Source organism: Papio anubis, chromosome 2, assembly GCF_008728515.1.
Source record: "Papio anubis isolate 15944 chromosome 2, Panubis1.0, whole genome shotgun sequence".
Taxonomy (NCBI): Eukaryota; Metazoa; Chordata; class Mammalia; order Primates; family Cercopithecidae; genus Papio; species Papio anubis.
Genome location: NC_044977.1, coordinates 57,459,086 through 57,473,776, shown reverse-complemented (window position 1 = coordinate 57,473,776; position 14,691 = coordinate 57,459,086). Strand labels below are relative to the sequence as shown.

The window sequence follows — 14,691 nt, the reverse complement described above, 5'->3', positions numbered from 1 at the left end:
GAGCATCTCAATTCTGCAATCATGAAACTCTGCACATCAGTTCCCCCAGTGTACACCGGGTGAGCCCTCAATCTATGTGTGCAGACTGCTCGTCTACTAGACATGTTGCCAAATGGAGTTTGCTCCAATTTGCTTAATCATTCAGCTGTACTTGAATCCTGATGGGAAGCTGGGTTTCCATACAAAATTATACCCCTTCTCTTGCTGAGAAGGTGGTAAAGTAGCCATTTCTTCTCCCCAGGAGTCCCAGGACAGTTTGCAGATGGTTACATCCCACCATTCTCCATAATGCTTTCCAGACTTGGAGGAATCATGGTATTGAGACTGTAGTCGCCATTGCCCAGGGATATATCTGTTGCTGGCTCTCTGTACCATTGTAAGCTTTATAACAAAGCACAATGATTTACCCTTTCCTTCCTTTTCTCTATGCCACCTTCCTAAGAGCTCCTCAAAAAATGTTTGGCAAAAATATCATTGAACAAATTTTACTTCTACCCGAGTAGGCTACAACCAGTATGGAGACACCCAGGTGAACATGTCTCAAAATCTGACCACCTGCAGCAGTTTCACGTAGAGCAGTGTGGGCCCTAAGCTAGCGGCATCAGCATCACCTGGGAAGCTGTTTCAACTATAAATTCAGAGGCTTTACGCAAACTGACTAAGAATCTCTAAAAGTGGGGATCAGAAATGTGCTTCACAAGCTCTTCTGTAAGTGTGAATTCTGATATTTTGTTTGATTGTTTGTGTTTTTATCGCTGAGTGTAAGAGTTATTTATATATTCTGGATACATTCTTTTATCAAACATATACTTTTAACCAAGTCTCTGATTTGTGCTTTCGTTTTCTCAATGCTGTCTTTCACGGAACAAAAGATTTAAATTTTCATAAAATCCAATTTATCATGTTTTTCTTTGTAGATTGTGCTTTGGATGTTATATTCAAAAACTCATTGGCAAAATCCAAGGTCATATTGATTTTCCCTTTGTTTTATTCTAAAAGTTTTCTAGCTTTATATTTTACAGTTGAGTCTATTATCCATTTAGAGTTAATTTCTGTATAAGATATAAGGCAAGGTTTATTATTTCTGCATAAGAAAATCCAATTATTTTGGCATCATTTGTTGAAAAGACTATTCTTTTTCCTTTGATTGCCTTTGCATGTTAGCCAACAATCAGTTGACTATATTTGTGTTGGCGTACTTCTGAGGCTGTATTTTCTTCCCTTTGTTCAACTATCAATACTTTTTACCAACATTATACACTGCTTGATTCCTGTAGCTTCAAAGTAAGTCTTAAACTTAGGTGGTGTGAGTCTCCAATTTTTTTATTTTTCAGAATTGTTTTGACTATTCCATTTCCTTTGCCCTTCCATATAAATGTTGTTAGATGTTGAAATCTACAAAAATAAAAAAAAATATATTTACGGAAAGTTTGATATAGATAGCATTGAATCTATAGATAGATTTGAGAAGAATTTACTTACATGTTTAAAAATATATTTTAGCCGTGTTTTATAGTTTTCAGCACACGGACCTTGTACATATTTTGTTGCCTAAGTAGGACTGGTTTTTTGGTGATACTATTAAATGGCATTGTGTTTCAATGTAAAATTCCAGTAGTTCCTTGCTGATACATGATTCACTGTTGCTTATTGAGTTTCATATCCTGCAACCTTGTTTAAGGAACTTATTCCAGGAGATTTTTTGATAGTTTTTTTTTGGGGAGTGGGGGATTTCTATGTCATATGTAAATAGAACTGATTTTACTTTTTCCTTTGAAACATGTATATAGTTTGTTTCTTTTTCCCCCCTCATTTTGGCAAGAGTTTATAGTACAGTATTGAACAGGATAGGGCAACTTGCCTTGTGGTGTCTTACTATTAAATGTGACGCTAGCTGTAGGCTTTTTGTAGATGCCTATTCTTGGGCTAAAGAAATTATCTTCTAATTCTAGTTTACAGAGTTTATTATTGTTATTATAAATATATAGAGAGAGACAGAGATAATTTTGTTAAGTACTTTCTCTGCATGTATTAAGGTGCTCATGTTTTTTCTTATTTAGTCTGACAATATGTAAATAATGATTGATTTTTCAAATAATTAATTAGCCTTTCGTTCTTTGAATAAAACCCACTCAGTCTTAATCTTTTTAAAAATGTGTTGTTGGATTTGTTTAGTTAAAATATTTTTAAGAATATTTGCAAATATGTTCCAAGTAATATTGTCTGTATTACTTTTTTTTTGGTAATTTTTGTTTAGTAATGTCTTTTCCTGGTTTAGGTATTAGGTAATACTGATCTCATAAAATGAGTTATGTTCTCTCTTCTTCCATTCTCTGGAAGAGATTGTGTAGATTATGTTTTATGTATTCATTCACTGATAGAATTCATCAGTTAAACCATCTGAGCCTGAATCTTTATTTTCTGAAAGATTTTTAAATGACGAATTTGGCATTTTTAATTTACATAGAACTATTCAGATTATTATGCATTCAGTTTTGGTACTTTGTATCTTTCAAGGAATTCTTTCATATCATTTATATAGCTGAACTTATTGATGTAGAGTTATTACTAATATCCTCATATTGTGTTTGGATATCCATGAGATCATCAGGGTTACCCTTCTTTCATTCCTAAATAGGGTCATTTGTTAGTTCTCCATTTTTGTCTCAGTCTGCATTTCATATCTATCAATTTTATTTATATTTTCAAAAAAAGCAACTTAAAAAAAATAATAAAAGAGCTGGGATCTTGCTATGTTGCCCAGACTGGTCTCCAACTCCTGGGCTTAAGTGACTCTCCCTCCTCAGTCTCTTGAGTAGCGAATCTGTAGGTTTTCACAATCATGCTCTGCTAAAAATGCAGCTTTTGATTTCTTTGTTTTTCTCTATTATATTTCTGTTTTTAAACTCATTGTTTTTTTTGCTTTACCTTTTATTATGTCTTTTCTGTTTTTTTTTTTTTTTTTTTTTTTCCCCTTTGGTATTTACTCAGTTATTTTCTCTTAAAGTGAAAGTTTAGGTTGCTGATTTTAGATGTTTCTTCTTTTCTAATATAAATATAATGCCATGTTTCCATCTAAACACTGCTTTAGCTGTAACTTACAAATTTTGATATATTGTACTTTCATTTATATTTAGCTCAAAATATTTTAAAATTTACCTTGACACTTCTCTTTGACGCATGGGTTATTTTGTAGTATATTGTTTAATTTCCAAGTGTTTGGAGATACTCCTGTTATCTTTCTGTTATTGATTTCTACTTTGATTCTGTTATACTCTGAGAAAATAGTTTGTATTATTTCTATGCTTTAAAAATGTTTTTTGTATGGCTCAAAATATGGTCTATCTTAATAAATGTTGCATTTGTGCTTGAAAAGAATAAGTGCGTTTCTGTTGTGTGGGTTGTCAGTTAGGTCAAGATGATTGATAGTTTTGTTGGGTGTTTATATGTTAAAGAAGGACCACAGGTGATTCCATGTATGCTGAAAGTTGAGAGCCACTTGGAGCGAGCTAACACTAATTGGGATTCCAGTGTAATGAAGGCTTAATTTTGTATTTGATTTTATATTTGTCCATGTTTGTGGAAGTCTAGAAGCTTCCACCCAGTCGTCCATGTTCTAGGTTTGAGCTTATTGATTACAAATATCTCCTAAACACATTACACATTAGAGTAAGGTTTTTTACCTGTCTCTGTCCCTGGATCTTGTGCCCCTTGCATGGCCATTAGGATTTTTCTATAAATGTTTCCTCCATCCTTTTCATCGATACTGGCTTTTAAGTGTGTTTTATAAAATGCTAGATCGAGGAGCAGCTGCTAAGCAAGAAGCAGGGAAGTAAGATGTATACACATTGCTTAGTAAACTGATGAGTATTTCTCCATCTTGAAATTCATAATGCCAGTGAATACCATACTGGCTCTGACAAGTTTGGAGTTAACACATCTCTATTCCTCCCTTTCCCTAACATAAAATGAGCAGTATTAAATACTTTATCAGATTTTTGAGAAGAGTAAATGAGATAACATCTGTAAAACACTTGATGACTTGGGCACATAGTATGTTGTCAATAAGTGTTTGTTACCATGATTTCCTGTAGTTGGTGTTCTTGATTTTAGTTTATTCCATTTATTCCACTGGAATTGATCTTTAAAAATAGAGATGGGTGAAAAGGGAAAAAAAATTCTGGGAATGCAAACACCACAGAAGTCACAGAAATACACAGAACTTTACCTGTTCCAATTTCTTTATTGTAGTTTCCTTTTTGTAGTGTTAGTAAGGGATATTGCATTCAATTCAAAAACCTTCTTCAACCTAGCCACTTTTTCTTCCTACCTAAACCTGCCTCCTCTGAAGTAATATCATTGGTATTGCTGGGAATAATTAGATATTTGTAAGTGTACTATAAAGAGAATGTCATGCAATGCCATGGAAAGTGCATTAGGTATGAACAACGTCTCAGGACTCAGCATGATGTCTTATGCCATCCTCGCTTAGCAACAGCATCAAGGAAGTATTGTGTATCCAGGTTTCAGAATCTCCTCATCTACCTTCCTTGGCTGCTTTGACATCTCTGTGGAAGCATTCTTGACACTATGTTTTCTTTTCTTAAACAGGTGGACTCTGCATTGCCCAGTCCGTGAGAATCCCCCAGGAACGCAAAGACAGGACCATTGACTTTGATAGAATTATCAAGCAACTCCTGGACACCCCCAACTCCAGGGCCGTCGTGATTTTTGCCAACGACGAGGATATAAAGTAAGAATAACTGGTGACATTTGTTAATATGCATGTTGCAACTTTAGGATAAAGATTAGGCTGCTGGCTGTGACAGGAAAAGATAGCATAAGATCAAAGCTGTAATCATACAGCGGCAAAGTCTGTGCTTGCCTCTACCCCGACACATATAGTAGTAGCATGGTATGGTCACGTATTTTCCCTCTGTTAGCAAAATAAGTATTCAATTATTTGTAAAAACAGAAAACTCTAGATCTTTTAAAGGTGTTTTATTTAACATTTTTTCCAAATATATTAATAACAGACTTTTATCCAAAGAATGGTTCTCTTAATGTAAAAGAAAATGTCTTAACATTCTGGTTTTATTGCTAGTGCTTTAACTTCACTATGTTCAAATCAAAAATTTGTCCTACCTCTACATTCTCCAATCCACTTTTTCTTTTTTCTTTTCAGACCTTGATCCTTCTTGGACTCAAAAATCTGCTTGTAATCTTGACTTTCCTTTTGTCCTGGTTCCTTGTATTTTTGGCCAAGCCACGTACAAGCAAGCTTTGACTTGTTTCCACAATGTAAATGTCTCTTGCTTTTTTTTCTGATCACGAACCAACCTGGTTCACAGTCCTCATTTTTAGAATTTTTAGAATATTTGTTTTTATAATCTTTATTTTTAGAATAAACAGTAAACAAACCTGATTACAAAATTTAAAATAAACGTATAATTTCCATCTTGTCCCACAGCTAACAAGTTCTCTCCAGGTACAATAGCTAATTAAAAGTTTCTTATATATCCTTGTGGAGACATTCTGTATATATGCTAGAGGGATGTGCTGCTTGTTTTTACACAAATGGTAGCATATTATGTGTATTTCTGTTCAGTATTTTGTTTATCGTTTTATCATGGAGATCGCTGAATATCAGTACCTATACATCTATTCAGTCTTTTCAATAGCCAGGCAGAATTTCATTTTACATAGGTACTGTAATTTATCTAACTGCTCCCTGATTGACATTTAATTTGGATTACAGACTATTGAAATTATAAATAATGCTGCAATTAACTTCCTTTTGCACAAATCTGTGTGTATAAATATAAATAGAAAAATATGTTAATCTATAATGTATTATGCAATATATAAATTTGTAATGCGATAAAACATAACATGCAAATATGCTTTATGTAGATATCATAAATATTTATAAAATACATTTCTATTAAAAAATTTCTAAGACAAAGATATGTCCCTTCTTAAAAATATATAAATATTGTCTCCCAGAGGAGTCATGCCAATTTATATGTCCATTGACATGAAAGAGTTATTTGTGTGTGTTTTAAATCTTTGTCTATCTAATAGTTCAAAATAATATATCATTGACTTTGAGGTGAATATCTTTTATTCAGGGTAAAGGTTTAATGGCCTGGACTCTTAAATTCCTGCTTGGATTTTTCAGTGTCTTTACCACCAGTGTCTCCAACCTGTCTCTCTCCCTGCTTTGTGTATTCTGGACACTGCCCCTGAATCCATCCATCTCCTAGTATAAAGCTCTGACCACAGGTGTGGTGGCAGAGCTGTTAAATGGAAAGAGTTTTGAAGTTTTAAATGAGGTTTATTTGCTCCTTAGATAATGAGCACTGTCTGACCTTCGGCAAGTTCCTCCCACTGCCTTCCAGGTTATTTGGGCCTCAAGTCTCCTACCAATAAAATGAACATCCTTTAGAGTTCTTTTTTGGGTGATCTGGCTATTTCACCTTTCTAGTCTTATTCTATTCCAAATTCCCTCACATTTTGCTACTGAAGGCACATTGCTGTGGTATGATCTCCCTCCCAATTCTGCATGCATTCTTTCACCCTCTCTGGCCCATGTTTCCTTCCCTGCTTCATCACCTCAATGCTATCTCTAGTGCTGTCCTCTCAGGGAAGATTTATCTGATCAATGTCACTTTGGAAAATTCTTCGTACTAACTCAGTTTCATTGTTATGTGAATGGTGTCATTTTTATTGTTGGATTAATTAATGTCTGTATTCTTCACTAGTTTGTAAACATTTGGGCAGAAATGATGCCTCTTTCAACTTGCTTTTGTATTCTCAATAACTCAGAGGCTCAGGACATAGTAGAAGCTCAATAAATGGCATTGAACAAGTGAGTGAAATTCCTAACCTAATGCTTCATATTGAATAATTTAACAGTAAGCTTCTTTTTTTCCTGAACTTCGTGGTGATTTAATATGTGAGCTTATTTTCACAGTTTAGGCCTCATCGACATTCATCCAGTTCTCCATCGAAAATGCATAACTCTGACCCTCCGATTTGTTCTGATTACTTCTCCATCATGGTCTTTGCTCATGATGTTTTTTCTCTCTTTATCTGTCTAACTTATGTCTCTTCTTCAAGGTCTATTTCAAGCATTCCGTTCTCCAGTTTGGGAGAACTGATCCCGATTCTGATCATCCCTTAAATGTATTATTTCTCTCCTTACAAAATTATCTTATGGCATTTTTCCCTCACTTTGTGTTTTAGGTATCTATGAGATTTTGTTTTCATAATATTACTCTTTCTGTTCGGTACTTTAAAAAAAAAAATCTGCTAATACCCTTCTTATTCATGTTATAAGTCCTTTTAACACCTATTTTACACTTTTGCTAAATATGTAATACATTGGTAAGATATGGCCTCATGTTTATTTTTAAATAGATTGCACAAGGCACATAAAAGATGTACGGCATATAGTTCTGGTAACTAATTGGTTATAATACTCTTGACTTGCAAGTAGTGTGAGTTTTTCATATTTGGATGTAAACTGTATATAAGACATTCAATAATTATGCCCATTCTTTTTGCATTAGACTTGTGTGTTAAACATTATTATATATTGTCATTCATAATAGTGATGACAATAATTATTCTTGAGCACAGTACTAAAAGCCAACAACATATAAAAATTTCTTCTAAAACGTCATCTTAAACACAGTGTCTGAGTTGTACTGATAACCCGTAATGTTACATTATTTCTTTTTTCAGAAGATTTACATTGTAGATGGGAAAATTTGAGGTTTCTTGGAACATTAACTTCAAATACTTTGTCAGAGGGATAGCAGTGAGAAGATATTAATATCTAGATTTTAAAGCTAAGTGCTAAATCAGTCATGGATATTGATAATTTGGATTTTAGACAAGAGTGGATTCTTTTTCTGAAATAATTTATTCTGATTATAAAAGGAACACATGCTCACTGTAAATCCACTGGGAAATAAAGATTTATTTATTTATTTATTTATTTTTTTATAAAAGGAACTGTTACATTTTACTTTGCCCCCAATCTGCTAGAAAAATGAAAGGTTAAGGAGAATAATCATAAACAATAATTTTAAATAATCTTCTATAAAACCTGCAATTCCAACACTCAGAGATAATTAGTAATAAATTTCTAGTTTAATTTTTGCAATAAGTTTTTTTACACATACACAAATTTTCTCCAACAGAATAAAGATCACATAGAATCTTGTCATTTTTTGCAATTCATATTATAGATTAATCATTTCATATCACAAGTACTTTTAAATGCTTTAATTATATTCTTATAAGCTCCAAATTTTATGTTAATATATTAAACTGAACATACTTTTGTGTTTGTATCAGTTTTGACTTTCTTTTCCTGTTTTACTTGGCTTATCCCTACCTTTCTTATCCTCTTCAAACTTCATCAGCACCTCCCCAAACTTGTTAATGAAAATTGTATGTCATTCTATATTTTCTGTGCCTCGATATGATTCTATGCTTTTAACTATGCATATATACACACATACAAGCAATTTTTGGCCAGCTTTTATTTTGTGAGAATTAAATATTTTATCATGTGTTTCATTTTAATTTTCTTTTTTAATGTGTAGTATCTAGTTTGATACCTTGTGGAAATCAAACTAAGTACATTTGTAATTGCTCTAGAATTCATCCTTTGGGTGTATTGTCATTTTTTTTTTTAAACCGGTTTCCCATTGCTCTGTATGTAGGTTAACCCAGTAATGAACAAACATTTTGACAGCATCTTTGATCATTTTTGGATACGTTATCAAAGTGGTATCTCTAAGCCAAAAGCATAAATATTTGATCTATTTTTATGAAAATAATACATTAAAAAACCAAACTATGACTAAAGTACTTTTGATGCAAAACATTAGTCTCCTGTTCCATCTCACCATACTTTCTGGTTCTGTTCTCTTTTGGCAGTTACTTTAACTCTTTAAACTGTTTCTTCTGGTTTTATCTGCATAATGTGTACATGTTGCAATTTTTGAATTATTAATTTTAAATACCTAATTCTTATGTTAAATATGACTTACTTCTATTTCTATAGTCATAATATTCTATCAGATTTTAATTTAACAAAAATCAGTATTTACATTACTGTGATGATATAAATATGATGCACTACAGCATCAAGTATGTTTTCTATGGTAGTTGTTTTTCTGGAAAACATTTTGTTGTTTTTGGAAGTTAATATGACAATCTTCATACTTTGATGGTTATCTTTAATATTTTTTCTATTGTTGTTATAGGCCTTTCACTTTTCTCCGTATATTCATATATAAGATTATCTGAGTTGCCTTGTTTTTCCTGAATACTTCCTTCCTGAAATCTCCATCATTCTGTTTTAATCTTGATCAGTTATTATCATTTGAAGAGTTTCTTCTTCTCAATCTCTTTGCTTTACCATTTCCTTTTTTTCTGGACCCTAACTGAATTTTATTCTTGATTTATTTCCTCATTTTGCTGGAGCATATCCTGTAGCTTTTTTTTTTTTTTTTTTTTAAAGAGTAAATTAAGGGAAAACTTGTTCATATATTTTATGTCTAAAAATGTTCTCATTCTGCCTCTACCCTTAATTAGTAGTTAGGGTGGTAACGTGTGGCATCATATTTATTTTTATTAATAAATGCATCATACCTAGTAAAGAAGTCATTTACAACAAATAGCCGTGGTGACTAATGAGTTGCAGAACTCTTAACTTATAGGGAATTTAGGGTTCTAATTGTGGATGGAAAAATCTAAAAGAGCTACTGAACAAATATGCAAATTCTATTTGTGTTGGGATTCTTTGTGTGTTAAATATTAACATTTTAAAGTCTTTTTGTCAGAATTTTGAAGCCATTGTGCCATCATCCATCTTTTTTTTTTTTTTTTTTTTCGGCCTCTTGAGAGGTTAATAATATCGTTTCTTATTTTTTTTCATGTCTTCTCATTTTCTCTTGAAGAGCTTTTAAAACATTCTCATTATTTCCAGGGATCTTATATTTCATGACATGCTTGATTTTCCTCCCATTATGCAGCTGGGTTTTTAAATTTGAAAACTTGTATTTTCAATTTTTTGGATTTTTATTTATTAAAAATAATATTTAAAGATTTACTCTATTTTCTCTGTACATTTTTTTTCTCTAAATGTTAGCTGGATATAGGTCTTCCTGGGTTGATTATTGATAAGAGGAAAAATAATTTTATTTCTTCTTATTTATTTTCCAACTTTTTGTTGTTTTGCTTTCTAGAGAATTTTCTGCACTTTATGCTAATGTAATTTTCATTTCATATTTTTAATAAGAGCTGTTTCTTGTTTTTTTTTTTTCTTATTATCTTGTTCTTGATTACAGATACGATCATTCTCATTTAAATGTGTTTATTACTTTGGTTTTTTTCCGTATGTTATCTCTGCTCCACCCCACACATTTCCTTTTCCTTGTTAATTTTTCTGTTTGACCATGGAGATTTTCCTCAATAATGAGTGTCTTCAGGCAATTCACATATGAGTAAGGCAGTAAAAAGCTCTGTGCCCATGGGCAGTGCATGACAACTGATGGGGTTGCCAGGTAGTCAGACTGACCATTCCATTAGAGGACTTCTTTATAACAATATCGAGAGTCTACTTTCTGATACGCGTCAGATTTTTACAGAAAAATTGTTTTCTATTTGGAGTAACATACCCCTAGTTCCCAGCATTTTGTGAGCAGAAGTTTAAGATTCCTAGAGTGTCTTAATATTTCAATTTCTATTATACTGACTTAGTCATTCCCTCCCAGCCCCATCTCCAGGTTTAACATGCCATCTCTTATCCACCTTTTACCATTTTGGTGTTTACAATATCAGAACCTATTCCCTATGCTGCCTTTTTATTTTATTTTTTTATTTTTTATTTATTTTATTTTTTTAAGAAAACTGTCATTTCCTGCCTGGAAGAAAAAGAAATAGAACTGGCCTTTGTCACCTTGTTTACAATCTTTCACTGCATTTTGCCCTGTAGCTCTGTAGTGCCTGATACTCCCAAGTCCCGAGAGACAGACAAACCCCTTACCCTGCGGTCTTACCCACCAAAGGGGCTTCAGTTGTAGCTTTTTCTGTTCTAAAAATGGAATTACATCTCATTAATCCTCAATCCCCTCTTCCAAAAATACTATTGCAATAACTTTTTCATTAATAACTATTTCCCCTTTTTCTTTTATTTGCCCTCATTGTCCTGATATGTATATATAATATTTTCAATCATACACAAGTTATAAATTTTTCATGTTTAACATGGAGTTCTGTTTATATAAATAAATAAATTGTTTAATTCATAATCATATTGCTTTTCAGAGATAATATATACCATCAGCAGTAAATGAGAGTGCTCATTTCTCCAGTCCCAAGCCAAAACTCTTAAAGCAAACATTTTGGCCAATATGAGAAATGAATTTGGTACCTTGGTCTAACTTGCATTTCCATCATTTCTAACATATGTAAATATGTGTCTTTACCTTACTGGACATTTGTAGTTCTCTTTTTATCTTTTAACGTTTACTATTACTTGATCATGTTTCTCAAGATGCTTTATCTTTTTTTATTATTGGTTTACAAAATATCTTTATATATTAGGGATATAAATTCTTTATCATGTCTTTTGCAATTATTTACTTTTTGAGAAATAATAGTACCTTTCTTTTTGCTGACTGTTAATATACATGGATTCAGCTGATGTTCTTTATCATTAACATAACTTTCCATATTTCTTTCCACAGGCAGATCCTTGCAGCAGCCAAAAGAGCTGACCAAGTTGGCCATTTTCTTTGGGTGGGATCAGACAGCTGGGGATCCAAAATAAACCCACTGCACCAGCATGAAGATATCGCAGAAGGGGCCATCACCATTCAGCCCAAGCGAGCCACGGTGGAAGGTATGGGTTTAATCAGCAGTAGGTTTGCTGAGAGAGGTTCTGGTGCCACGCTGAAGGTCCAAGCATGTGATTTTTTGAGGGTTTGGGTTTTTTACCAAACTCATGTGGGGTTGTTTCAAACTTATAGCCATGAAATACAAATGAGGCCACACACATGGTTTGTTCTTTTAGTTGAAATTCCTCTTTTGAGGAGATCATATTATTTTCATAATATCATGATTAGCAAACATTCTTTCTTTTTCATTCATGCCACGGGAGCTTTCTGAGAGGAGAGCATTATCGTTAATAAGTAAAATAATAACACATCCAAGTGTGTATAAGTGAGCTACATTTTCCAAGAGAATACTTTCTCTTTGCAATGCATCCATTATTTCCTTAGCAGAAGAACAACAGAATCCTTTTCACCCCTTAACTGTCAGGGTCCCTTCCAGCTAAGGGAGGCTGTAATGAATGCAGTACACCACCTCTCTCAGGCACCAGCCTCCCCTCACCTTCCTAGGTCGCTTTTGTTTTCATTCTGTCTTCTTGCCTTTCTAAATTTATGCCTCTTTCTATGCCTTCCTTGCTACTGCAAAGATACTTAGAGAGACAGAAGTAGGAAAGGGTGTCTGTTGCCACCCTGTAATCTAACAAAATTTGCTGATTATGTTATTCTTTAATTTGGAAAGAAAAGTTATTTCTAAAAGTAGACACTGTGTAAAGAAAAAGGGACTCCTCTGCTGATAGCCTGCTTTGTGTTGCTTTTCCGATGCGCCATGTCTCCAAAGATTCTCCAAAACATGCTTTGCACATTAAAAAGAACTCTATCCTCTCACTCAAAAAGGGATCAAATATTTGCATTTTCTATTCTCTCTCCACTGAAATCTAATTAATTATTCTTCTCAGAAGGCTGCATGTTCTGTGTAGGCTTTTTAGACAAATCAGGTTGTGGTTGTCACTGTTTCCTTTCTGTTATCTGGAGAAGATAAAGATCCCATGAGTCACCCATGTTTTCACTGGGAGGCTTTGAATTAATTTCATTCCCCAATACATATCCAGAAAAGGTTGCCTATCTTACAACCCAGAGCAATGCATTTGCAGATGAGTTGCAAGAATAAAGGACAATATTTTAACCTTCTCCACTCCTTGCTGTGAAAAGCTGTGTAGCTTCTCTGTGCCTTGCTCAGTGCTAGGAGTCAGGAAAACAAAAGATGAGGACTCAAAATTCTCACCCTCAAAGCACACAGACCTGAGTACAGGTGTCAGCAGAACAAGCAGAGACTACATGGGAACCATTGTGAGTACAGTATGGAGGACACAAAGAGAGAGTTACCATGGAGGCTTTCCTAGGGTGGTGATGTAGTTGGGGAAGATATCCTTGGATGCAAGAAGTGATAACTGGGACAAAAGTTCCGTGGGAGATGCAGAGAAATGAAGGAACAGAACACATTGGGGAATATACAAATAATTCATTCTGCAGCACTGTCCTGCACTCCTGCCTTCTTGAAATCCTTCCAGTTCTTTAAGAATGTTCCTATTTACAAGACACTGGGGAGACCTTTTCCTCTTTTAGAGTACTAATCGTTGCTACACTGTTGGGCTGATTGACTTCTATTTATTTTGGGGGTCTCATCTTAGATGTTAATTTTTCATAGGAGCGATCTGTGACCATCTCACCCCAACCAAGCCTGGGTTAGAAGCCCCTTCCATTCCTTCTATGGCATCCCACAAATCTCCTACTGTTGGAACTCCTACTGTTGACTTGTCTCTGTCTAGAAATGTCTCTATTATGCACCATCTTACCCCAGCACGTGGCTCTTTGCTGAAAGTTGTAGGTGCTCAAACACATTCTTAAGTGATTATGTATCTGGAGGGATGGAGGAATCCCAGATCTTATAAGGACCTGGCACAAAATCTATTTGAAAGTGGGCCAGAAGTTGCATTGCAAAGGGTCTTGAAAACTATACTAAGGAGTTTGTACTTTATGCTGAAAATCTGAAGAGCATCTGAGTGTGTCAGATGTGATTGTGGGGGCGTTGGAAAGATTACAGGCTCACTTAGGTGACTGTAAGGAGGGGTGAAGGGCAAGCGTTGGGTGAGATTCAAGGCAAAGGAAGAACTTTCAGGGCTTCAACTGAAGTCCTCTCTTCCTAGGCTGTAGATGCCATGTAGACACAATGCACATATTCCATGACCATTAACCCCTGATGCCTGACATTTTGGGGAACTTACTGGGTTATCTCAAAGGTTTTATAAATTATTGAGAGAAAATACTATTTTCATGTAGATATAGAAATAAACAACTTTACAAAATCAAGGAACAGCATCATGAACTAGCAAAATAAAAATTAAGATTCCAAACAATGAAATTAGAGAGCAATGTTAAGAAAAACAATATTAGAATGTGATGGAATCGCAACAGTTCATATGAAATTTTCTAATCTCACCCAGAGAAGAGTGAAGATTTTTTTGTGGCCATGTACAAAAATGGTGTGGCTTCCATCTAGCCATATTGCCTAGGTGCATTTCTTACAAAGAGCAACCAAGTTTTGTTCACTTTCATAGCAGACAGAACATTAAGATAGTGGCTATGCATTTACAGTGTCACTTCTATGAAAGTAAAAATAAAAAAATAAAAAGAAGAAGAAATGCATTCAGTTGTGCTAAAGCTTCTGGACAAAACTGTGAAATATCTAAAATAAAACTATAAATGGAGTATAGCCTGTGTGGGCAAGTAAGTTTTCCTATCCTTCCCTACAGTCATTTGCTTGTTTTCTTGTCTGTTT

At 33.9% G+C, this 14,691-nt stretch overlaps 1 protein-coding gene across 15 annotated transcripts in view; it reads left to right on the top strand.

Moving 5' to 3' along the window:
* GRM7 (glutamate metabotropic receptor 7) overlaps positions 1 to 14,691 on the top strand; it is an 888,361-nt gene that overhangs the window by 435,927 nt on the left and 437,743 nt on the right. For all 15 annotated transcript variants that reach the window (XR_004181784.1, XR_004181802.1, XR_004181781.1 and 12 more), the window contains exons 3-4: positions 4,612 to 4,753; positions 11,772 to 11,926. Coding sequence is in view for 5 of the 15 variants with exons in the window: in XM_021933241.2 (XP_021788933.1) it covers positions 4,612 to 4,753; positions 11,772 to 11,926 (297 nt within the window). In the remaining 10 variants the exon portion in view is untranslated. The remainder of the gene's footprint in view (positions 1 to 4,611; positions 4,754 to 11,771; positions 11,927 to 14,691) is intronic.